This window comes from Oryzias latipes, chromosome 16 (genome assembly GCF_053564925.1).
Source record: "Oryzias latipes strain Hd-rR chromosome 16, Olatipes_Hd-rR_3.1".
Classification (NCBI taxonomy): domain Eukaryota; kingdom Metazoa; phylum Chordata; class Actinopteri; order Beloniformes; family Adrianichthyidae; genus Oryzias; species Oryzias latipes.
The window spans coordinates 35,786,926-35,812,107 of record NC_136252.1 but is presented as its reverse complement, the minus strand read 5'-3'; the positions used below and the strand labels follow the sequence as shown (position 1 = coordinate 35,812,107).

At 49.3% G+C, this 25,182-nt stretch overlaps 1 protein-coding gene across 3 annotated transcripts in view; it reads right to left on the bottom strand.

The window, feature by feature from the left end:
* The window catches only part of LOC101173335 (collagen alpha-6(VI) chain), a 43,092-nt gene that overhangs the window by 13,193 nt on the left and 4,717 nt on the right, over positions 1–25,182 (bottom strand). For 2 of the 3 annotated variants that reach the window (XM_078933682.1, XM_023964474.2), the window contains exons 2-26: positions 18,400–18,491; positions 16,247–16,846; positions 14,357–14,944; positions 13,214–13,786; positions 10,856–11,476; positions 10,208–10,768; positions 9,541–10,098; positions 7,626–8,204; positions 6,692–7,270; positions 6,271–6,620; positions 5,655–5,733; positions 5,430–5,575; positions 4,015–4,107; positions 3,465–3,518; positions 3,306–3,377; positions 3,204–3,230; positions 3,077–3,121; positions 2,834–2,887; positions 2,401–2,463; positions 1,974–2,039; positions 1,667–1,720; positions 1,405–1,440; positions 1,271–1,333; positions 658–720; positions 162–224 (exon numbers count right to left, since the gene is read on the bottom strand). In XM_078933682.1, the coding sequence (XP_078789808.1) occupies positions 162–224; positions 658–720; positions 1,271–1,333; positions 1,405–1,440; positions 1,667–1,720; positions 1,974–2,039; positions 2,401–2,463; positions 2,834–2,887; positions 3,077–3,121; positions 3,204–3,230; positions 3,306–3,377; positions 3,465–3,518; positions 4,015–4,107; positions 5,430–5,575; positions 5,655–5,733; positions 6,271–6,620; positions 6,692–7,270; positions 7,626–8,204; positions 9,541–10,098; positions 10,208–10,768; positions 10,856–11,476; positions 13,214–13,786; positions 14,357–14,944; positions 16,247–16,846; positions 18,400–18,469 (6,057 nt within the window). In that variant the 5' untranslated portion in view covers positions 18,470–18,491. The remainder of the gene's footprint in view (positions 1–161; positions 225–657; positions 721–1,270; positions 1,334–1,404; positions 1,441–1,666; positions 1,721–1,973; positions 2,040–2,400; positions 2,464–2,833; positions 2,888–3,076; positions 3,122–3,203; positions 3,231–3,305; positions 3,378–3,464; positions 3,519–4,014; positions 4,108–5,429; positions 5,576–5,654; positions 5,734–6,270; positions 6,621–6,691; positions 7,271–7,625; positions 8,205–9,540; positions 10,099–10,207; positions 10,769–10,855; positions 11,477–13,213; positions 13,787–14,356; positions 14,945–16,246; positions 16,847–18,399; positions 18,492–25,182) is intronic. The other variant, XM_023964475.2, reaches the window with a different exon arrangement.

Below are 25,182 nucleotides of genomic sequence, written 5' to 3'. Positions count from 1 at the left end.
CTGAAAAACGTTCTACCTGCATTCAAATTTATCAAAGTGGAAGGACAAACTCCACAAAGATCAGTTTCCACAGGACCCTATAGCGCCACCTTCAGGAAATCTCAGCTCAGCCCTCTGATGATCCAACCAGATTCAGAGGGGAACAAATGTTCATCACTCACCTTCCGTCCGTTAGCGCCGAGGCGGCCGGCGGATCCTGGAGGTCCAGCCGGTCCAGGATCACCCTGCAGAACCACAGAAAGATGAAGGTCCGACCCATAAAGGAGCTTCTGTGGCCGAAGGAGCTGCAGGATCTACAAGCCCACAGCTCTGACTCTAAATAAAAGGCATCCGTCCATCCATCCATCCAAAGGGGCGGAGCCTCCAACTCTACATACTTACCTGTGATTCAGAAAAAAACAGAACTGAACAGAAAGGAACCCGGAAACTGGAACAGTTTCTGACCCCCCCCCCCATGAACACAACAGGGGCAGGTCTGCAGTGATCTTTGATCTGTGGTTGAGGACCTAATGATCCTGGCGCTGACCCGGTTCACATGTGAGGCTCAGCTCCATCTTCGGTGCAGACACTCAGGACCTTCAGCTGCACCTCAGCCGGCAGACTATTGCATTTTTAACTCAGACTTTTTTTTTTTCATGTGTGGGGAGATGAGCCGACCTCACGTCCAGGGAAGCCGAAGATCCCTCTCTGTCCGGGCTGACCTCTGGGCCCCATGGATCCCTGCAGACACAACCAGGTTCATGAAGGAGGCAGCAGAGAAATCCCGGATCTCCTGCTATAACAGAACGCCTCAGAAGGTTCATTCGTCTGTTTATTATCTTTGTTTCTGGCGTTAATCAGGTTATGTTTTCATTGTTTCCATCATGACACAAAAATTCTGATTAGAGGTTTGTCTAAAGATGAGATAATTACCAAAGAGGATCAAACTGCTGCACCTCAGATTTAAGCATGAAAACCCCTCATGAACGAGAAAATGATAGATTCTAAAATAAACCAAGATCTCGGATCTGACTGCATGTCTGTAGCGGAGATTCGTCTTCAGGTAACAACGAGCGTCACAGCGAGCGTCACGGCGAGCGTCACGGCGGACACACTCAGGACCCAGACTGCAGACTGTGTTTACAGGTGCAGTTACCTGAACATTACTTCCTCTTTACAGAGTAACCTCAATGTAAAGCACAACTGGGCGTGGCCCAAAAGGGATCATTTGGTGGAACCTGTACTGATCTTTCATGCCTTGATGAAAACAACAGAGATTCTGATAACTCACCTGTGCACCGGAAGGTCCTGGGGAGCCTGGTTCTCCATCAGAGCCAGTGGGTCCTAGAGGACCCTGCACAGATGCAGTGTGAGTGTGAGTCAGTTGGTACGTTTGTGTTCAGCTGCTTTTGTTTGGGCTCCTACCGTATCACCAGGAGGCCCTCGCCGTCCTTCTGGACCCTACAGCAAAGACAAAGCAGTGGAGGTCCTCATCAGAAACATCTCCTTCTGCTGAACCAGCAGCTCAACCAAGTTTGGTGTTAAAATTAGCAAATCACAAACTACGGTAAAGATGTGAACAAAACGTTCAGTTAGAATCTAAATAGTATTTTTACCAAAACATCTACAGAAACAGGGTTCTGATCAACATCAAGGTGTCTCAATTCTTTAACACTTCCAGTCTCACCTGGTTTCCGATGACTCCACTCTCCCCAGGCCGGCCGTCAGATCCGGGGGGCCCCTGCACATTTGAAAGCATTTAAACATTAAAACCACCTTAAATCTTTACGCTTAAGGTGGACAGAACAGTCCTGCAAGAGGCCACAGCTCCTAGAACGCTTTGATTCTGAAATGTCTGATCTTTAAATCTCAAATGACAGTTTTTAATACTTGAGTGTTGAGAGTGAGGCGTTAATCTGTCAGATGGCCAGAGGTTCAAATCCCAGGTTAGACAGCCACTGTGTCCATCCAACCACCGTCCAACCGCTTCTTACCGGTTGGCCTGGATTACCGAGCTCCCCCCTCGGTCCACTGGAGGTGTTATCAGCCCCCGGCTCACCCTGCAAGACAAAGCAAAAGAAGTTGGTCCAGCTGTGCTGACGGCGGAGCTCCTGGGGAACCCAAACTGAAGAGGAAAACATTGACAGTTGGCGTTCCCCCAGGCTCTGTGCTGGGCCCTGTGAATCACTGACAACGTTCTTGTCTTTGGCAGAGGACCACAGTCTGACACTGACGGGTTTAACAAATCTTCTTCTGACTTTTGAGCCTGGAAATCTATAGAACTTAATGATAAAATAAAAAGAATAAATAAAAAGTCCTTCCACCACGTTTCCTGTTCTGATGCCTCAGTCTCGTCCTTCTCTGGAGAGGCGTTTCTGTCAGTCATAGCCGGTTCTGACCCGAATGCAGGACTGAACTTACCACATCTCCTCTCAGTCCTCGCTGCCCTTTCTGCCCCTGCTCCCCTCTGATACCCGGGATACCCTGAGGGTGAGAAGATGACCTGTCAGTCAAGCTGCTGGAGGTCAGAGGTCAACAAGTTTGCCTCATGATGGACGGCTGCAGGCAAATTCCTCCAAAAACGTGCACGTGCACGTGCACAGACATCCCTACAGACAAGCGGCTTTTATAGAAAGCTGCAGGCAAACCGGTTTCTCTCATCTTAAACCTGATCCTGGAGTCAGTAAACCCAGGTGGAAGCTGAAGGAAACCGTTTTGACGTCACTCATTCTCAGCAGCATCCGGTATGAGTGATGCAGAAAAACTGCAGGAATCGTTTTTACTTTCTTTCAGCAAAGAAAGAATCAGAACAGGTGGTTCTGGTTTCTCTGCAGAACAGTTCTGCTGTGTTTACCGGATCTCCAGGGTCTCCTTGCGCTCCTCGGGCTCCAACCCTTCCCGCTTCTCCCTGCAGAAAGAGGAAGGAACATTTCACCAACGGCCTCATGATCACAGCTGAAGGACGGCTCTTCGTCTCCAACAGGCAGGCAGACGTGTGGAGGACGGAGGAACAGCTTTCCCATCATCTCCAGAAGCTTCTGCCCCAACATCAGTTCAGACCTGGACGATGAAGATGATGAAGACCTGCTTCAGGTACCTGCTCTCCATTGACTCCATCCAGCCCGTCCTCTCCGTCTTCACCCTGAAACACAGAAAGTCCAGCTAACGTTTCTCACAGCACAGTTTTCATCCCTGAGAAGGTCCTCATGGTGGAGTCCACTCACCCTGCTCCCCCTCAGGCCCCTGCCCCCCTGCAGACACAAGCACAGGAATTATCTTCATAGGAATAAACCAAGGCTTCTGCTGCTGCTGCAGCTCTGCAGTACCTTCTGCCCTCTGGGTCCAGAACATCCCTGCAGACCCGGAGGCCCACTAGGTCCTGGGAAGCCCCTGTCACCCTGAAACCAGGGGTCCACAGATTTATTTATTTATTTAGTCTAGAAGAAGTAACTCCAGAAGAAGACTTAACATGAAGACAAACTTACGGCGACGCCCTCCTCCCCAGGAAAGCCGGGGTAACCCTTCTGTCCTGAGCCGCCCTGTTCACAGAGAAAGCATTCCGAGCTTTTGATTTTTGATTTGAAATGGTTTATTTCAAGCAATTAAGTAGAAATAATCAACAACAGCAATATAATCATCAGTTATACATTCATACAGTAACTAATCAAACTTAGGATAATTAGACATATTAATAAATATTGCTTGAAAGGGAGTGGAAGGAAGTGAACTTATATAATCCCACCCTGTTATACTATAACCATTTTATTACATGATTTATCAATATCCGGTTCCCATTTTTTATCAGACAGAATTAAAAATCACAAGATATCGATAAAGCACATGACAAAGATGAATTACTTAAGTATTACGTCAAAAATAACTATTTTAGAAATCAACATGGCAAATGCAGATCAGTCATCTGAGCTTACGTCATGCACACATCAACTTCCTGTTCTGGTCGTGTTCAGACCCCCAGTTCAGAGAGGTCAGAGTTCAGGCTGCTCTGAAAGCCTGAAAGGCGTGTTTTCTACTCACTTTTAGTCCTGGGGGGCCACGAGAGCCCCGCAAGCCCTCGTGGCCTGAACACTTGCACATGACGTTGCAGCACTCCCTGTCCGCCACAGTATCCTGTAGACGAAGACGGGGGGAGAAAAGGTGACCCACTATAAACACGTGATCCACTATAAACACGTGATCCACTATAAACACGTGATCCACTATAAACACGTGATCCACTGTAAACACGTGATCCACTATAAACACGTGATCCACTGTAAACACGTGATCCACTATAAACACATGATCCACTGTAAACACGTGATCCACTATAAACACGTGATCCACTGTAAACACGTGATCCACTATAAACACGTGATCCACTGTAAACACGTGATCCACTGTAAACACGTGATCCACTATAAACATGTGACCCACTATAAACACGTGATCCACTGTAAACATGTGATCCACTATAAACACGTGATCCACTATAAACATGTGATCCACTGTAAACACGTGATCCACTGTAAACATGTGACCCACTATAAACACGTGATCCACTATAAACATGTGACCCACTATAAACACGTGATCCACTATAAACATGTGATCCACTACAAACACGTGATCCACTGTAAACATGTGATCCACTATAAACACGTGATCCACTTTAAACATGTGATCCACTATAAACATGTGATCCACTGTAAACATGTGATCCACTATAAACATGTGATCCACTGTAAACATGTGATCCACTATAAACACGTGATCAACTATAAACATGTGACCCACTATAAACACGTGATCCACTATAAACATGTGACCCACTATAAACACGTGATCCACTATAAACATGTGATCCACTACAAACACGTGATCCACTGTAAACATGTGATCCACTATAAACACGTGATCCACTTTAAACATGTGATCCACTATAAACATGTGACCCACTATAAACACATGATCCACTATAAATATAGGATCCAGTGTAATCGTCTGATCATGTTATTTCCATTTTTAAAAATCGCTTATCTCTTTGCTTTTTTACATAGATGCTAAATTGAGGTCATTCTCGAGACAAAATGGTTTGATGCATGTTTGCATTAATTAAGGGGGTTAATAAATGTATTTAAATGTATTTCTGCTTTAGTTTAATGTAATTTACATTTCTTATATTTTTGCAGTTTTTCTAGTATCACAAAGGCACTTTGTGCTTCAAAGAATTTCCTCATTGTGGACTAAGGATGCGGTTTGTTCCAGTCCGGAGATCTCTCTCGTGAGTCTAAAACCTGAGCTGCAGACATGCAGAGGGTCTGTGAAGGCAGCATGTGTGGGAGCTGCTCAGTGTACGAAGCACAGTGATGATCACAAACATCTGAAGTATGGAGATGTGCAGAAATCTCCGGAACAGGCTAACGTTACCACTGAACCCCTGAAGTACTCACAATCTGTTTTAGGATGGTGCTGCCGATGCTCGGCATTCCGATGGTCAGAGGCAGCTTGTAGCCGAATCCCCGACCAAACTCCACCATCTGTAGCTGGGCGGTGTCCCGGACCCCCTCCAGAGCCACAACCAGCAGAGCACTGACTCCTGCAGGCCCAAAAGACACGTTTTCAGAAATGACTGGTTTGACCTGTGTGTGTGAGGGGGGGGGGTCATCATAAAGTACCCGACTGTCGCAGCAGATCTGATTCCTGCTCCAACTTCATGATGTCATCATCGAGGCCATCTGAGAAGATCAGCAGCACCTGGACAGCAGTGGAGGACATGTCAGCCTGTCAGACGTCACGCTTTCAGCATGGTCAGCACTTGCAGTCGGGGGTGAAGGGGGGGGGGTGTTACGTCTTCCAGAAGGTGTCTCTCCATCTCCACAGTCAGTCGGTTTCATCAGGATGGAATGTGATCTGACTGTCCTTCATATAAAGATCACTTTTTAAATGCAGTCACACATTCCTGATTTTATTGAAGGAATCTGGACTGAATTGGAACATAAAATCTGAGTTAATATTATTTTTGGTTTGGTATTTTCCTTTCTGCAGCTCCTTAACACGACCTTGGTTATGAATTAACTGAAGGAAAATAGGAAAGAACGTCTTAAGAATCTGAGGCTCCAAACATACAAACAAACTTAAAAAGCTCAAAGCTTAAAGCTTATAGAGCTCATCGTTGGATCCGTCCGTGAATGTTAAAGACACCTGACTGAAGTTAACAAACAAGCTAAAGGCCTGTAGCCTCTGTTCATAGGAAAGTCTGTTCAGGAGGACCATCCCACAGCAGCGCCTCACCTTCACCCCTGCTTGGGACTGGGCCTCGAACTTCTCCCGGAAGGATCCCAGCATGGCCCTGTTGAAGGAGGTGGACTCAGACAAGCTCAGTGCCATGACTTTCCTCAGCACGTCCTCATCGTGGGCCTCAAAGTTGAAGTCGTAGAGGACGCGTCCGTCCACGTTCACCACTCGGTAGGCCAGGTTGCTCTGAACGGGGCTGTTGGTGCAGCACAGGCGGGGAACCGTTGAAAGGTAGCGGGCGATTTCCGGCAGGAAGGCCTGCAGCTTGTTGTGGCCGCTGACCAGAGATTCTCCAGAAACTCTTCTAGTCGAGATGTCAAACCCCATGGCAATGTCGATGGTGCAGGCTGTGGTGGAGGAGAACCTGAGGTCAGTCATGACAACACAAAGCTCGGGATGAAGTGGACTTTAAACTCACAGGATGGATCTCCACTGGGTTTTGACTTGCAGATGGTGTCGACCACCTTCTGTTTGATGTTCTCCAAGCTGCCAAAGTTCTGCACCGTGAAGAGCCTCTGCGGGGTACCGGTGATCTGCAGCAGCTCCAAATCATGGACGTCTCCAATGCCGATGGCAAATATCTCGATCCCGAGAGCCCTGAGGTCATCGGCTGGATCCTCCACGTCATCCTGAGACTCTCCATCAGTGATCAGCACCAGATTCTGGGAGATGCCCTCAGACCTCCGGCTTCCCCGGGAGGTTTCAAAATACTCCCTGATGGACTTGAGAGCAAGTCCAATATTGGTGCCCCCACCAGTCTGTGTCATTTCCAGGATATGCTCGGACACCTCTGTGTCCTCACTGAACTGGTTCAAGTAAAACTCGTGCTGAAAGCTGCTGCTGAACTGGGCCAGTCCGACCCGCACCAACTTCTGGCCGATGCTAAAGCTTTTCACCAGCTCTGTGGTGAAGTTCTTCATGAGGTCATAGTCTCCCGTTTGGATGCTGCCAGACTGATCCACGAGGAAGACCAGGTCAGCCTGCTGCTTCTCACAAACTGCAAAACCATAGAAACCATCAATCTCCTGAAGAAACCCAAAAACCACTTCCCCAGGAGCTGGACGGCCTTCATCTGCAGTTCTACATCTAGAAATACTCAGATTTTAGACTGGGTCCCAACAAACATGGACACACATGATGTGAAGTGGATCAACCATGTCTCAGATTTCTAAAGCAGAAAATCTTTAGCACAGCATTTCATTTCTGCTGAGGTACTGAAAAACATCTAACAGTTGGAGAACTTTGGATAGTCTGGTCTCTAAGTACAAAATATCGTAGGTCAGTTTGAAGCTATTACTTGAAGATCAGAAGGAAAATCAAAAGCTAAGAGTGGCTGAGATGCTCATCCTTACCTGGCTTGGTGGAGTTGCAGAGTTCCTTTGAGATATTTTTGTAGAGACCTTCCAAGGCGGCAAAGTTGTCCACAAAGAAAACTTTGGATTTGTCTTGACCAGCCATGATCTCTAGCTGCGTCATGTTGGCTCCCTTTACTCCGATACTGAAGATATTGACTCCTTTGCTTCTCAGCGCCTCTGACGGCTCAACCAGGTTGTTCCGGTCAGTGGCGTCTCCATCTGTGATCACCATAAGGATCTGAGGGACCTGCAGCTCTGCTCGCCCTCCGTTTTCAGCACTGAAGAACTGCAAACAGAACTTCAGAGCCTTGCCAGTGTAGGTGTCTCCAGATGGGGGCTTCAGGCCTGATATGGCTTTCAAGACCTCTTGTCTAGTTTTGAACTGGTTCAGCTTGAACATCATCTTTGGGTCATTGGAGTAGAGGAGGACACCGAAGCGAGTCAGGTTCTCACCAACGGTGGTTTGGTTCACCATGGAGAGCATGAACTTCTGCATGCTTTTGAAGTTCTCCAAAGAAATGCTGGTGGAACCATCCACCAGGAAAATGATGTCCGCCCTTTCCGTCTTCTTGCAGTCTGGTTGAAAATCAAACAGAACGGTGGTCAGATGCAGAAACAAGTACAGTGACTTTGGTCTTCAATGGTCATTTAAATCCTGTCTGTCCTGATCTAATAAAGAGAAAACTGGAGGTAAGGCAGTAAAGTGATGTGTCTTTAGAAATGGACAAACCTTCACACCTCGGGTCCACCAATGTAGTGTTTACAGAATGGAGACCAATTGGATTGAGTATTCTTATGACTTTTTACTACTACTTTCACAGCAAGTGAGGGTAACTGGTCTACGGTAACACTTTAGTACTTAAATTGCTCAAGTGATTACACTTTACAATAGTAAAACTTTTACTATTGTAAAGTGTTCACTCTGAAAGTATTTGTACAACAGATTTTGCAGCGGATGCTTTGCGCTGATACACAATATTTTACTACTAAAAAGTGCAAAGCTGCTTTTCTCAGCTTCTGAATCCGTTGGAATTACACAAAATGCGTTAACGCTTGAAGAGTTACGGTCATTCAGAGAGTGTGCGTTATTGAGGAGTTGCCAGCTCCACATATTTAAGGGGGGATCAAATAGTGTGACATCTTTACTTTTGATCATCGATGTCAGGCTGTAGAGCAAACACGAGGGGATGCAGACAGTACAGTGTTACGCCTTCAGGGGGCGCTCATGAGCTAACAGGCACTTTGTGCTGCTGTCCTTCGCCACAGACAAATGTTGAGGGCTGTTCATGCTTTTCTGCTGTGCAGGGCCATGGAGTTGCTGGAGCCTATCCCAGCTCCTTCAGGGTAAGGAACCTTGGACAGGTCACCAGTCCATCACACGGACACACAAACTCCCATTCATGTCTAGAGTCACCAATCAACCGATGAGTCAAGTATTTGGAAGAAAACCCACACATGAACAAGGAGAACCTGCTAATTCCACACAGAAAGAACCCGGCTGGAATTTGAACCCGGACCTTCTCATTTTGAGGCGAGAGTGCTAACCACTACCCCACCGTGCAGCCCAGTTCATGATTTGATGAAAGGAAGGCCAACAAGATAGTGGAGCATTCTGTGATCAAGTGATTGGAAGTTTCAGAGTTTAAGGTTCAAAAATAGAGACGGTATGATGGACACTGCCAGTTTTAGGTCTAAAATGTGACTACAGTTGAGCCAGAGTCTCACAGACAAAACGATCTCCAGAGAAAAGGTTGGGTTTCTTCTCTTTACAGGGGATAAACTGCACATGGTCATTTTCTACTTTGCATTTGCAGAAACAGGAGCTTGGTTTTGAACCTGTACAGGTGCTGAGGAAGAGCTCAGGTAAAACCTGAAACCACGGATCCTGCACAGGTGTGTTTCGGAACCTCACCTCTCTGTGGATCACACAGCTGCAGAGCCAACAGACTCTCCAGGTCCTTTAGGGCATCAAAGTCTCTGCCAGAGTACATCCTGTCATGTGACCCACTGATCTCCAACAGCTGGGTGGTGTTGGCGTCGACCACGCCGATGGCATAAATCTTCACCCCCTTTTCCCTGAGGGCCTCAGCCGGGCCTCGAACCTCATCCTGAGCCTGTCCGTCGGTTACCACCACCAGCCTCTGCTGCAGGTGTGGACGCCCTCCCAACGCTGAGTCAAAGTACTGAGACACGGCGGTGAGGGCGTCGCCCGTCAGAGTGCCCCCCCCCAGCTGCTGCATGCCATTGATGGCCTGCAGCATGTCCTCCTTGCTGAAGAAGCTGCGGAGGTCGAACTCAGGCTGCGGGCTGGAGCTGAACTGCAAGACACCAACGTGCACCTCGTTCCTCCCAATGAAGGACCTGCTGATGACAAACTTCATGAAGTCTTTCATTTTCTCGTAGTCTTGTGGATAGATGCTGCCGGAGCTGTCAATCAGGAAGACCAGGTCTCCTGATAAGTCCTTGCAAACTGCGGACAGAACAGCAGAGAGGTCAGTTTGGTCTGGTTACAGCTGCACCAAGAACATGGAACCTTAAACAGGATGAAAGGATCAGGAAAGGTCTGGATTTGCCCTCACCGTCAGCAGAACAGATGTCTGTGATCACCTTGTCCTTGATGGGGTTCAGGGCATCAAAGTCATTGACAAAGAACATCCTTTTTGGGTCTCCTGAGATCTCCTCCAGCTCCTTTTTGTCTGCTTCCTTCACCCCGATGGTGTAGATGGTGACACCTTTGGACCTCAGCTTCTCTGCCGGACTCTTCACCTCGTCAGAGGACTTCCCGTCGGTGATGACCACGAGGTACTCTGGGACTTTGTGGCCCCGAGAGTCTTTGGCTTTGTCAAATAGACTTCCCATGAAAGTCAGAGCCCTTCCAGTTTCTGTCCCGCCCCCCCTCTGTTGAATGGTCCTCACCGCGGTCTCCAGATTCTCGGCATCCATGTACGTTTCCAGTCCAAACTCCAATTCTGGAAGGTCTGCATACTTCACCACGCCCATGCGGACATACTGCGGCCCGATCCGGAAGGTCTGGATGAACTCGATGATGAAATTTATCATGTCCTTGAAGTCAGACGGGTAAATGCTTCTGGAGTGGTCAATGAGGAAGAAGATGTCTGCTTCCTCCGTTTGGAGACATCCTGGAAAGGAGAAGCAGAAGTTTCATGTTAGATCTGAGTGAAGGCTTCTTCTGGATTTGGAGGAACCGTCAGTGTGGATCTAAGAACCTTCTTTGATGGCGCTGCTTCGCCCAGCAACCGTCACCGCCTGACGGATGATGTTGTAGCACAGGACTTTTTGCAGCTTGACTTTCAGGGGGGTCAGTTCAGCAAAGCTCTTCACGATGAACACATGCTCTTTGGGGGGGTGGGAGGCTATCTGGATCAGCTCTGTCTCGTTAGCTTTGTCCACTCCCACAGAGTAAACGATGACGCCTGAGCGGCGAAGAGAAGCTGCTGCCTCACGCACGCTGTCCTGAGATTCTCCGTCTGTGATGACCACCGCCACCTGCTGGACACCCGTGTTGGTCCTGCTGCCGCTCTCCTTGGTGAAGACACTCTGGAGGGTGAAGTTCAGCGCAGCTCCAGTCTTGGTTCCTCCTCCGACGTAAGGCAGGATTTGGATGAAGTTTAGAAGGTTCTGCTTGTTTTTGAAGGTGTTAAGGTAGACCAGCGCCTCGGGCTTGTCGTTGTACACGACCACGCCCACCCGAACTCTGTTTTGACCCACATCCAGTCCGCTCACAATGGAGTGCACAAACATGCGCACCAGCTGGAAGTTGGCCGTTCCGATGCTTCCGGACTGATCGATGACGAAGACGATGTCTGCCACTTTGGCCGCTCTGCAGTCTGTGGACAGATGGAACCAATGTTCAGTCGTGGCGGCTGGGTTCATTCATGACCTCATTTATTTATGGTCACTTAGCTTAAATCTTCTGTATCACTGCGCTGGCTACTTTAAAACAAATCTTATCTTAATCATCTGACAAAAACAAGCGGTACGAGGTGAACTTTCTGTCTGATCTGATGCTTTCTTTAACACATCGTCATCATCAGTATAGATGTAGTTTTCCTTTGCCGCTGCAGTCGAGGTCGGTACCGACTAAGCTGTTACTATGACAACATGCCACACCATGTCCCAGTCCACTTTTTGTGAAAAAGCGATTTTAAGAATAAAGTACTAAAATTTGACATTTAATATTTATTTCTTTTTATAAGTGACCATGGATTTCACGAAAGCAACCGTCTGTTGTCCGTTAATTTCTGATAACGGACCCCCCCACCCCAAATCCCTACTTGATAAAAACCGTAGAGTGCAGGACTATCCAGTGTTCTGGATTTCAATGCAGTCCGGTCACATGCCTCCCAATTTTTTTTCTCTAATGTTGGGACGATGCTGCTAATAAAGTTACAAACATTCAAGTCAACGTGTTATCAAATTTGGAAAATTTCACTTTTATTGTGATGGTTGAATGCTTTTATTTTGTTGAGTTTATTTGCCCCAGGGTTAACCCTGAATGAAGCGGAAGTTGGCGTCTGACTTTAAGTTTCCACTTTGATAATTAACCCTTGTTCTATCTTAGATGACCCCCCCCCCCTTCCATTGAGGTGTTCTCCCTACCATGACAAAGGTGGATAAAGGTGGAAAGATTTCATGTAATCCATGGACACCAGTGAAGATCACAAATCATTGAAGAAAAAAGGTTCAGAGCTCTGTCTAGTGGGTCTATATGACCCAACTCTCAACGTTAAAGTGCCTAGGATAGCACAAGGGTTACGAGAAACGTCAGTGGAGAATCCGTGTCACATTCTAATGAGCTCCGTATGAAATCTAGAGAAAAAAAGAACGTTTAAAACTGTCTTAAGACTTTTGACACAGAATGAAGATCCATAAATAAAGTTATTGATTTGTGAAAACTCATTCAAACGTTTGTTGAAGTTCTGTGAAAAACGCCATCTCTGCGATTCCTCCAGTCAGAAATAAAAACCTAGGAAAATCTGAAAAGACATTTCCAGGTTTGTCCTGTTGGGTTTACGGTTAGACTGAAAGTGGTTCCAGGAGAGCCGCTCTGTGTTTCATACATGTGCAAATGAATGAAACCAGAGGCAGACAGCTGGACTAACAGGACTAATAGACTTGTGTTTATGCAGTTACAATTTTTTTTTATAATACAGATGATATTTGTCTGTTTCCTGTCTGATTCAGTTTCACTACAGGAGCATTTGTAGTAAATGTTGGTTTATTGAAATAACTACAGATTGTTTCCAAATGTCTTTGTAGTCTAGATTTTGTTCAATGGGTTTTCCCTTAACCCTTTACCTTCCTCTCCAACCAAACATACTTTTGAAGAGGTTAGTTTAGAACTGTAGCCATGAGAAAACAGGTTGGAGGCCGACCAACAGGAGAAACCAAACAAAAACACGTGGATGTTGTTTTTTACCTGGGAATTACAAACTGAATTGAACTGTTTTTTAATTGAAAGGCAGCTCGTCTGTTTGGAGGTCTGTGGTTTCTGTGCTGGAACGGAGCTTCAGGCCGATGGACTGATTGGAAAGCAGTTCAACAGCTTGTGGTAGATTCTTTACCTTGGGTCAGATCAGGATCTTGTTGCTGTTGTCCAATGATCCCTTTGAGAGTCGGCGCCGCGGTCGCGACAGGGATCTGGTAGACGTACGGGGGGGTGGCGACCACGCTCATCTCTGTCATGGATGCTCCGAGGCTCATTCCCACCACGGTTATGCCGGCAGACTTGATCAGACGGGAGGCCTTGTACACAGAATCATCAGAGTCCTTCCCGCTCAGAACAACCAGGAACTGGCGGGAGCCCACTGCCGCCCGGCCCCCCGCCTCCACTGTGAAAAAGTTGGCTCTGGCGAACTCTAAGGCAGCGCCCAGGTTACGCGGATCGGAGGGCAGGGGTCGTGAAATGCGGAAGCGCTTTAGGGAGTCCAGGATTTCCTCTTTAGTGTTGTGCTTGTTGAGCAGGAACTCCACCTTCACCACCTTGCCGTACTGAGCCAGGCCCAGGCGGTTGGTGGACGCACCAAGGTTCAGCTGATTGGTGAGTCGGTTGAGGAGCAACCGGACCTGCTGGAATTCTGTCTGGGAAATGCCGCTGTCCACCAAGACAAAGATGTCTGCAAACCTTTCTGCCAATGCTGGAAGACAAAAACAGGGTGAGCTCTGCTCTCGCTGAGACCAGACAAAACCAAGAGACGGCTTTGTTGTGTGCAGAACTCTTCCTGCAGGTTCTAGCATCACCACTCGGATAGGTTAGAGAAGATACAAACATTCAAATGCTCATGAGACCAGACCTGCGGCTGCAGCATGTCTGGTCTCTCATTTATTTGTAAAAAAAGTTTTTTTTTCACTTGGTATTAATTGATTCAGTGCAGATGTGAAGCCACTCTGTTGGCCGTGTCAGCCATGTTGGCTTGGAGACATTCTGCAGAGAAGAACAGACTCAGAACCTAAGAATAAGAAGGAACTGATCGTCCATGTGATGGTCTGGATCCTTCTGAACCCAAAGGGTCGTAAGATAAATATGGCGCTTTAAGACCTCATTAAGGCCCAAAGCGCTTCACAGTCACGGTCCCATTCACCCCCCCCCCCCCCCCACACCCCCCCCCCCCCCCACACACACACACACACCCACGTCCTGGATGGTGATGTTCTTCCCTAATCTCAAACAGAGGTGTGTGTGGAGCGGCGTGTGCAGCAGATCTCACCCAGCCTCTGGTCCTCCATGGACACGCAGATGGTCTGCATCAGGCTGCTGGTCAGCGTCTGCAGGGCCTGGTAGTTTTCGATGGTGAACAGGAAGCGCTGCGCGGGCCGGTTGGCGATGAGCTGGAGCTCCCCCAGGTTGGCCTGTCCCACACCGATGCCGAATACGATGACACCCTGCTCCCGCAGCTGCTGAGCGGGTTCCTCCACATCGTCGGACGAGTCCCCATCTGTGATCACCACGGCGATCTGAGGCACCCGCTGGCGGGCGCGGCTCCCGGCCTCCTCCGTGAAGTACTGAGACAGCAGAAAGCTGATGGCCTTGCCCGTCTCCGTCTGGCCGGTCCTGTACGGTAACCTCTCGATAGCAGCCAGCAGGGATGAAGCATCGAAGTGGTCCTTCAGCAAAAACTCCTGGTAGGGTTCGTCGCTGTACTGAGCCAAGCCGACCCGAACCTTATCTGGGCCGATGTCCAGACCGGAGACCACTTCTCTGAGGAACAGCCTGACCTCCTCAAAGTTGTCAATGCCAATGCTGGAGGAACCGTCCACCAGGAAGACGATGTCGGCCACAGTGGCCATAGCACATTCTGCAGAGAAGAACAGATAAGAGTCGGAGCCTGAAACGACGAAGAGGAACCTATCAGTTCCCTGCGATGGCCTGGATCCTTGTGGCTGAACTCCTGGTCCAAACTGAAAAAGCAGAATCTTTTTTTAACGATCACAGACGTGATAAAAACGGCTAAATAATTCAGACGAATTCAGGTCAATTTTGTCTTCAGGTGAAGGATTGCATTCACTGAGTTGAAGATGAGAACGACATGGAGAACCTGCATGGAAACCGTCCAAACCCACAGGACTCCTTCTATTCAATGACTATGAGCACACCAGAACCTTACCATCACAGACTTTTGGCACTCAGGATGCTAAAGAGACTTAAAGAAAACTGACGCAGTCCTGAGAAGATCTGCTTGTTTTATTAAGAAGTCGTGTTTGGACTTCTTTGTCTCAACTTGTGATCTGTAAATAGATTCTACAACATGACCCAAGAGAGAGAAGCTGCTCCTCTCCATGCCTGTGCCTTTATGCACCGTGACCCTAGTTAACAGCCTAACTAGGGTCATATAACCACTGGGCACGAGCACATCTATTAGAGATTTCTAAATCAATGTCTACATCTATGTATTTTACATCCAACAGACATGGATTCATGTCGCTGTTCTCTTGTAGAGATGTTTGCATCGCAGTCCAATCATGCCTTGGATGTTGTTAACAAGCCACCATTTCTCTGGAGTAGGGTTAGGGTTATTTGGAAAGGGTAATTAAATAGCATAAAGAATAATTTAAAAGGTGCAACCATGGTGGTTTTGTGTGCTTCAGAGGCCAGCCTTCAAACGTTTGAGACTGTGTTCAAAAGGACGGGTGCAACAAGATCCGTCATGCTAAAGGACAGTCTGTGTTCTGAAAACAGAATCACTTTGATAACAGCAGCTGTTCAAAGTAGACTTCTTCACGTTTTCTATCAGAGGTTCCTGCAGCCTGTTCCTGTTGTCATCTGAACTGTTACAGTAGGGGATTACTAGCACACGTTTAAAAACCTTTTCTAGTAGACGTCTACAGTAGACGCACATTTGTTTTCTAGTAGACATCTTGTGCCTGGGGGGTAGGAGCTTCTAAATGTCCCGGTGGGACCTCAAGTCCAGCTCCAGACGTTGGTGGAACAGCAGATCTGTAGATTCATTTCTTCAGTTATTTGTGCATCTATTTGACCTTCAGATCATCAAAGAAATAAACAACTCTTTTTGAAAAGCAGAAGGTTGAGAGTCCACCTGCTGCTGGACAGACATCTCCAGGTGTCCTCCATGCAGTTCAGCAGGACCCTGGGATGTTACCTGGAGACAGCTGCCCAATCGGCCGCATGGCCTCCTCCACCGTGGTGCACAGCGTCTGGATGACGCTCTGGGAAATGCCCTGCAGCGCAGAGAAGTCCGACACGGTGTAGATGTTCTGCTCGTCCGCGATCTCCTTCAGCTGGGTTAGGATCGCATTTTTGATGCCAATGGCGTACAAAATAATTCCCCGCTGCTTCAGTTTCTCAGCCTGGCTTTTCACCTCGTCCTGGGATTTGCCGTCGGTGATCACCACGGCGATCTGCGTCACGCCGCTGCTGGCCCGGCTTCCAGCTGCTTCAACAAAGTGCTCCTGCAGCAGGAAGTCCAAGCCTTTCCCCGTCATCGTCCCACCGCCCTTGTAGGGCAACCTGGCGATGTACTGTAGGACGTCCCTGTTGTTCTGGAAGGTTCTGAGCAGGAATTCGGTGCGAGAATCGTCGCTGTACTGCGCCAGGCCGATGCGGACGTGATCTGGACTAACATCAAAGCTGCTGACCAGCGTGGACAGAAAGTGGCGGACCTGCTGAAAGTTGGGTCTGCCAATGCTCCACGAGCCGTCCACCAGGAAGACGATGTCGGCCTTCACTTCCTGAGTGCAGACTGAGGAGGAGAGGGTAGGTCATGGACGTCCAGAGGAAACCCACCACCACTGGAGCAGCTGCAGGTCTCATGAAGCAGGTGAGAGCAGCGGGAAGGAGGTGATGCTCGGTGGAGGTGCATGGAGGGCAAAGCAGGAGCGATGCAGAAAGCCTGAAGAAGACCACGGCTGAAGGCCTCTGAGCGCTCACAAAGATCTGAGTGACGGTTCTGCCATCTGCAGAACCCTTAGATCTTTGAGAGATCCAGAGCAGCAGGTGGAGCTTAATCCTGAGGAGATCTAGGAGGTTCCAGGAGCCTCCACTGTCTGTGGGTGAAGACCGGTTCTGGACAGGCCCACCACAGTGACACACACACAACCACATGCACACACACATACAACTACACATACCCAACTACACACCACACACACAAACACAACTACATCCACACACACACAACTACAAACACACACCGACTACAAACACACAACTACATGCACATACACACACACACAACTACAAACACACACACCAACTACATGCACACACACACAAACCAACTAAACACACATACAACTACACACAACTGCACTTACACACACACGCCAATGCATAACTACACACATATAACTATATACACACACAACCGCACACACACCCATAAACACGCAAAACTACACACACCAGAAGTGGACCAGCCCAGGACTAAACCAGAACCAGACCAGGACCAGGACCTACCAGTGTGGGTTAATCTTTGCTGACATTTTGAATCTGTTAGCTGTGAAAGTCTGAACCACTGATCTACTGAAACCTAAATCTGTTCAGGTTGACCTAAGATCCTGACGTTTCTGGACACCTGAGATTGTTCTGCTGTGAATAAGTGGGCGTGGCCTTTTTCTGCATGTTAGTGATTGAGCAGGAAACAGATTAGCTCTGTCTGAAGTTCAGTCATGTGAGGTTTGTGCTCCTCTTTTTGTTACATAAAACCATCTGGTGGCTTCAAAGCTTCATCAGAACCAGATCATAACTGGATCAGTGCAGCTCTTTGGTTCTACATGACCCAGTTTGAGCTGCAGGACCATGGTTCAGCCCAGACCCTGTGCATCAACCCTCCTCCACCGTGCTCAAAGCTGTGTCTCTAACCCGCAACTATCCTTTATCTACGGTCTTTGACAGGAACTGAGGTGCGTGGAGGCGGAGTCAATTCCAGTAAACAAACATCTGAATGTGGAGACCTGATCCAGCTAAAAACTCGTTTTCATAAGCCACTCGTGACTATGTGTCCTTCAACATTACAGGTTTGGGTCGTGGAGTTGAACCACCCAATGGTTCCTGCAGCCCACTGCTGCCCCCCCCAATATGGAGAACAAGTTTGCCAAACCCAGATGTTTGACAGCTGATGAATGCAACAGCAGGAGGGAGAACAAACTGACCGACATGACTGGACCGGCTGCTGAAAGCGTAACTTCGTGCAAACCATTCTTCTTTGTGGTGATGTGCAAGCCTGTGCACGTCTGTGCACGTGTGCAGCCATTTTCCCCATGCTGATGTGCAGTACAGTTCAAGCTTACTCACCTGTGTTCTGAGCTGCGTTTCCATGGAAACACACTGCCAACACGAGGCAGAGCAGCAGTCTTCCCTCCATCCTGGACCGTCAGATCCTCCCCCTGCCACACAAATATGGAGAGAGGAAATGAGACGTTTGACCACACGTTTTCCACAGAAAGATCTTAAAATCAGCTGCACACATCAGCAGACATGAAAGCGGGACACGCCCACCCTCTGTCTTTGATTTAGGAGGACGAAAACAGCTTCAGGCGACACAGACATGAAAACAGAGAAGTCTGGCTTCTGGGGACCTGAAAACTGACCCTCTGGTTCTCAGCAAGCATTAGAACCCAACAACGAAAGCTCAGACCGACGTCAGATTTGAACCACGGGTTCATTTATCTCAAGAAGACGGATGAGCTGGAGGTGTTAATGCGGGTAAAGGAACCGCGCGCAGAGGAACCCCAGAACCTATGCAGGTCGAAAGAACAGAAACAAGGGGAAAGGGGGACAACGTGGGGTCCAGAGCGACACGCTGGGATTTCCTCACCGCCTCTCTTCCCGTGTGCAGAGATGCTACTGCTTTTTGGGAACCTCCCAGACTTCAGCGGCAAACCCAAAAGAACCTTAAAACTCCAGGAACGCTTCTGAAATGATGGACTGTAGGTTTATCTGAACCCCAACACCAACGCAGGAACCTCTGTTACCTGATGCTGTCTGTTCACACCGTTACACCTTCATTCAGCATTTGCACCTCTTCTAGGCCCTCATGAGGATTCTGCTTCATCTGAGCTCTGAAGATCTGACAGATTCCTGATGGATTCTGGTTGGATTCTTGGTGTCTGTTTGCTGACAGTCTAATTATCTAAAGGGTTAGGGTCTGGCAGAGCTCCTGAAGGCGTCTCCTGCGAGGAGGAACCCACCTCCTCATCAATCATGGAGATAAAGTGTTGCAGCAGAGGAGAACATCTGCAGCACATGGAAACCATCAGATGGAACCAGCAGGACGGTTCCAGCGTTCCCGTTACTCACATCTGTCCAGCCTTCTTCAAAAGCAGCCATTTGCTGAGTCTTCTCTCATTTCCCGTTCTTTTGTGCAAACGCGTTCTTCTGAGCTCTGGAGGCATCGGCCACATCTGGATCTACTTTCTGACTAATTTTGCCACTTCCTCCATCTGCCGACCTCATCAGAGGTCATGAGAAACTCCTCAGTGGTGCCATCTCAGCCTCCAGACAGAGGATGAGATGGCACCATAGGAACGTAGAACGAGAGGAGAACTTAGAACATCTGTCCTCATAAGAACCTTCAGCCGGTGTGGATCTGAGAGCAGTAACTGTTTTTTTTCAGAATCAACTCTAAAACTAAGATCTGGATGCAGTTCCTGCAGCTGCTCATCAGGGGGCGCTGTGGTCCTTCAGAAGCTCAGATAAGAACAGAAAAGAAAGGAGAAGAAGAGGGACTGTTCCTGAGAACCACCTGCAGCTCCTCACTGCTCCTCCTTTACCCAGCATGCATTTGTTTTTTCAGATTCACACTGTGGATGTTTGGTTCTCCTCCAGACACACGGAGCTTAGAGCACCTCCTCCCTTTGGTTCTCCTCCTCCCTGCGTTCTCAGTGAATGTTTGTGGAGTTCTTAACGTGTTCTTTTCTCACGACGGAGAACATTTATGCAATTTTAGGTCCACCTGCTAGAACCGGGTCGGACCCTCTTTTGTTTTTCTGATCATGGGTCCATGAACGTCTTTGTTTTCCTGCTCTGAGCTGGAATCTGGATCAGAACTGGACGACTGGATAGATCTGATCTGTTTTTGTTGCACTGCTAATGTTAGGTTGGGGGTGTGAGGGGTGTAAGCTAGCGGGAGAGCGTGTAAACAGAGGGATGATGGGATGTGGGGGTAGGCTTACTCTGCCCACAACTCAGAGGCGAATCCCTGATGAAGTCTGCAGATTGTGTTGATTTTGATTAAAAACGGCATCATCAGACGGCTGGGAATGCTTTGAAAACGGATCAGAAGACGATCGGAGCGGGACTTCAAAGTTCTGATGGACCGTAGCTCCGTGTTTGTGGAAACTCCAGCTGTGACAACAGCTCTCCTCTGGATCCACTCAGGAAGCCGACAGGAGCATTTCCAGGAAAACACAGATAGGATTCAAACAGGCCTCCAACTGGGGTCAAAAGGACCCGAACCAGATGGATGTTCTGGATTTAGTCCAGAGTCCGGGTTTGTGTTTGCGACACATTTACAGTTTGAGGTCAAACTTCTCATTTCTGAGCTTCAATTTATGACAAACAAGTTCATCTGTCAGTGGAGAGGGAGGGGCGGCGTAGGGAGGGGCGGCGTAGGGAGACGCCACCCCGGGATCTCCTGCAGCTGGAGCCGACCTGGCGTGACCGCCTCCTCTGGGTCCTCCTGCAGTGAAGGTCATGTTTCCTCCTCAGAGTGACACACAGAGCTGTGGGTTAAACCATCAGGATTATTTATTGATGCATTCACGAGTCAGGCTGAGGCAGGAAGGCCAACCAAACCACAGAGAACATACAGAACACGTTTAGCACACGCAACAGCTCCAGTCCAACCAGGGTCTGGTCTGACCCGGACCCTCTCATGGCCTCAGCCAATCGCAGGACAGATCTGCAGACACGAAAGTGAGTCTAGAAGAGAAGATTCTAGAATCTGACCCGTTTCCTCTGGAGGATGGGGAAACATGCCCCCCCCGGCCTCTAACATGTTAAGGCCTGCTTTTAATCACCTGCCAGCAGAAGGGGGGGTCGTAATGTGTAGCATGTGACGGTAATCACAGTGGGCCTCCAGCTCTCTGAGGGTCTCTCCATTGTTTACTCCATTCGGGCTGTTCTGGTTCTGTCCAAATAAAGGCAGAACTTGAGCGGGCCGCTCCGCTCAGAGCTTTCAAGTGAACGAGTGAGGGGCCTCAGTGTTCGGGGGGGGGGGCGCTCCGCTCAGAGCGCCGATCTTCTCATGGATCTCTGACTGCGTCCTCACGGTCCCAGCGTTAACCCAAACAAACCCGCCTGGAGCAGCTGAGGAACATCAGGAGACTCATGAGGAGCTGCAAGCAGAACCATCTGAGGTCCAGTGCCCCCCCCTCCCCCGGCATCCTCTTTCACAGGGAGGGGCCCCCCACTGCTGCTTTACAGGGATGAGATCTGGACTGGCGTGACGTTATGGAGCGTCTTAACGAGAACAAAGCTAATGAACAAACAAACGCAGCTGGTCCTCAAACAGGACCTCCCATCAGACCCGACCCGGATCCGGCGTGGGCCTCCTTCACATCTGGACGACACGTGTTCTCACAGAACCGTGATTGTGTGACGGGTGATGGATCCAAGCTGCAGACCGTGAGCTGGAGAAGTTCCCATCACCGCGTTTGTCCCACGTCCTAAAATCTGCACAGCTGTCAGGACTGGACCGAGTTCTGTCGGACCGACCCGGCATGGATTTCCTTCCTCTCTGTCTCTTCCTGGGATGTCAGAGCTGCTCCTTCTGTCTTGTAGGTGTTTCCTGGTTTGGTTTCTGTGGATGACCCTGGATGACCTGAAGTCTTCTGCTAACGTTACACATGGAGCTGAGAGCTCAGCAGAACCTCAGCAGAACCTCAGCAGAACCCCTGCAGAACCCCTGCAGCGCCATGCCGACAGCTGCAGGGAGGAACTGCATCGTGGTCAGACTCGGGGTCTCCGCCTCCTAATGAAGTTCATTCCTGTTGAAACATTCAGAAAAACACAAACACGAGTCAACGGGCCAGAGTGTCAGAAGCAGATGTGAGGCGTGGAGAAACCGCGGGAACGACGGGGTTCCACAGATCCACAGAACCATCGTCTGGCGGACGGGATGCTTCGTGACATCCGACTCTGATTCAGACGTTTTGATGTTTGCTGATTGAAAGGACCTCCCCATCCGTTAGCGCCTGGAGGATCTGAGCGCGCTCAGTAATGCCAGACATGAAGACTAACGACTACAAGCCTTTCCTGCATGATGTAAAGCTGCTGTCAAACGGAGCCGCCGGGCCCCCCCCCATAGATGTTTGAGCTCTGTGTCATCTGAAGACTCAGAGAACGCACAGAACACGCTTAGCACACGGAACAGCTCAAGGACTTGTGACGGGCCAGAAAGGAACGCCTGTCCGAGTCCAAAGCAAACATCATCTCCATGGAGGTCTGCTGGTTTCCATGACGACGTGACCTTTTCCTCCCATTTTTGTCCGGATCGAGCATTTTCACGTTGCCATGGTTACAGCTCTTGTTTAAAGTAAAAGGCTTTGGTATATGGGGCGGGGGGGCACAGATGTGTCCGAGGAGCAGGAGGAGCTCGGACTGCAGAGACTTTGATCTCTGAAAAGCTCAAAGGTCAGGTGTGCCCCTCCATCCTCTGAACTTCCTGGAGGTGGTCTGAGCTTTCCTTTCTACGTCCAGAGGACTTCCAGACTGTTCCATGTCTGCAGATGGAGGCGGAGTCTGGAGGCGTTCAGCTGCCACCCTCCCCGTCCTCTGGATCGGGAAATGTTTCCAGAACCAAAGGTTGGACTTCTGCAGGGCTCAGGTTTGAGCCAGCAGCTGCAGGAAAGCTTCAGCGCTCAGGTTCTCATAACAAGATGATTGAGGAAAAACGGCGTCAGACACGACCGAGGCGACCCAGATCCACGGCTCCAAAGCGGTTCTCCAGAGAGAGGGCGGCGTTTTGAAAAGTGACAGCCCGTGTTTGATGAAAACGTGTCGTCAACAGGATCTGTGGAAAAAGCCTTTAGGTTCAGGGTACCTGGACGCCAAAGGCGTTTAGGTTAACCCCTTTAGGGTCAGGGTACCTGGACGCCAAAGGCGTTTAGGTTAACCCCTTTAGGGTCAGGGTACCTGGACACCAAAGGCGTTTAGGTTAACCCCTTTAGGGTCAGGGTACCTGGACGCCAAAGGCGTTTAGGTTAACCCCTTTAGGGTCAGGGTACCTGGACGCCAAAGGCGTTTAGGTCAACCCCTTTAGGTTCAGGGTACCTGGACGCCAAAGGCGTTTAGGTTAACCCCTTTAGGTTCAGGGTACCTGGACGCCAAAGGCGTTTAGGTTAACCCCTTTAGGGTCAGGGTACCTGGTCGCCAAAGGCGTTTAGGTTAACCCCTTTAGGGTCAGGGTACCTGGACGCCAAAGGCGTTTAGGTCAACCCCTTTAGGTTCAGGGTACCTGGACGCCAAAGGCGTTTAGGTTAACCCCTTTAGGTTCAGGGTACCTGGACGCCAAAGGCGTTTAGGTTAACCCCTTTAGGGTCAGGGTACCTGGTCGCCAAAGGCGTTTAGGTTAACCCCTTTAGGGTCAGGGTACCTGGACGCCAAAGGCGTTTAGGTTAACCCCTTAAGGGTCAGGGTACCTGGTCGCCAAAGGCGTTTAGGTTAACCCCTTTAGGTTCAGGGTACCTGGACGCCAAAGGCGTTTAGGTTAACCCCTTTAGGGTCAGGGTACCTGGACGCCAAAGGCGTTTAGGTTAACCCCTTTAGGGTCAGGGTACCTGGACGCCAAAGGCGTTTAGGTTAACCCCTTTAGGGTCAGGGTACCTGGACGCCTAACGCCTTTAGGTTCAGGGTACCTGGACACCAAAGGCGTTTAGGTTAACCCCTTTAGGGTCAGGGTACCTGGACGCCAAAGGCGTTTAGGTTAACCCCTTAAGGGTCAGGGTACCTGGTCGCCAAAGGCGTTTAGGTTAACCCCTTTAGGTTCAGGGTACCTGGACACCAAAGGCGTTTAGGTTAACCCCTTTAGGGTCAGGGTACCTGGACGCCAAAGGCGTTTAGGTTAACCCCTTTAGGGTCAGGGTACCTGGACGCCAAAGGCGTTTAGGTTAACCCCTTTAGGGTCAGGGTACCTGGACGCCTAACGCCTTTAGGTTCAGGGTACCTGGACACCAAAGGCGTTTAGGTTAACCCCTTTAGGGTCAGGGTACCTGGACGCCAAAGGCGTTTAGGTTAACCCCTTAAGGGTCAGGGTACCTGGACGCCAAAGGCGTTTAGGTTAACCCCTTAAGGGTCAGGGTACCTGGACGCCAAAGGCGTTTAGGTTAACCCCTTTAGGGTCAGGGTACCTGGACGCCAAAGGCGTTTAGGTTAACCCCTTAAGGGTCAGGGTACCTGGACGCCAAAGGCGTTTAGGTTAACCCCTTTAGGTTCAGGGTACCTGGACGCCAAAGGCGTTTAGGATAACCCCTTAAGGGTCAGGGTACCTGGACGCCAAAGGCGTTTAGGTTAACCCCTTAAGGGTCAGGGTACCTGGACGCCAAAGGCGTTTAGGTTAACCCCTTTAGGTTCAGGGTACCTGGACGCCAAAGGCGTTTAGGTTAACCCCTTAAGGGTCAGGGTACCTGGTCGCCAAAGGCGTTTAGGTTAACCCCTTAAGGGTCAGGGTACCTGGTCGCCAAAGGCGTTTAGGTTAACCCCTTTAGGGTCAGGGTACCTGGACGCCAAAGGCGTTTAGGTTAACCCCTTAAGGGTCAGGGTACCTGGTCGCCAAAGGCGTTTAGGTTAACCCCTTAAGGGTCAGGGTACCTGGTCGCCAAAGGCGTTTAGGTTAACCCCTTAAGGGTCAGGGTACCTGGTCGCCAAAGGCGTTTAGGTTAACCCCTTTAGGGTCAGGGTACCTGGACGCCAAAGGCGTTTAGGTTAACCCCTTAAGGGTCAGGGTACCTGGTCGCCAAAGGCGTTTAGGTTAACCCCTTAAGGGTCAGGGTACCTGGTCGCCAAAGGCGTTTAGGTTAACCCCTTAAGGGTCAGGGTACCTGGACGCCAAAGGCGTTTAGGTTAACCCCTTTAGGG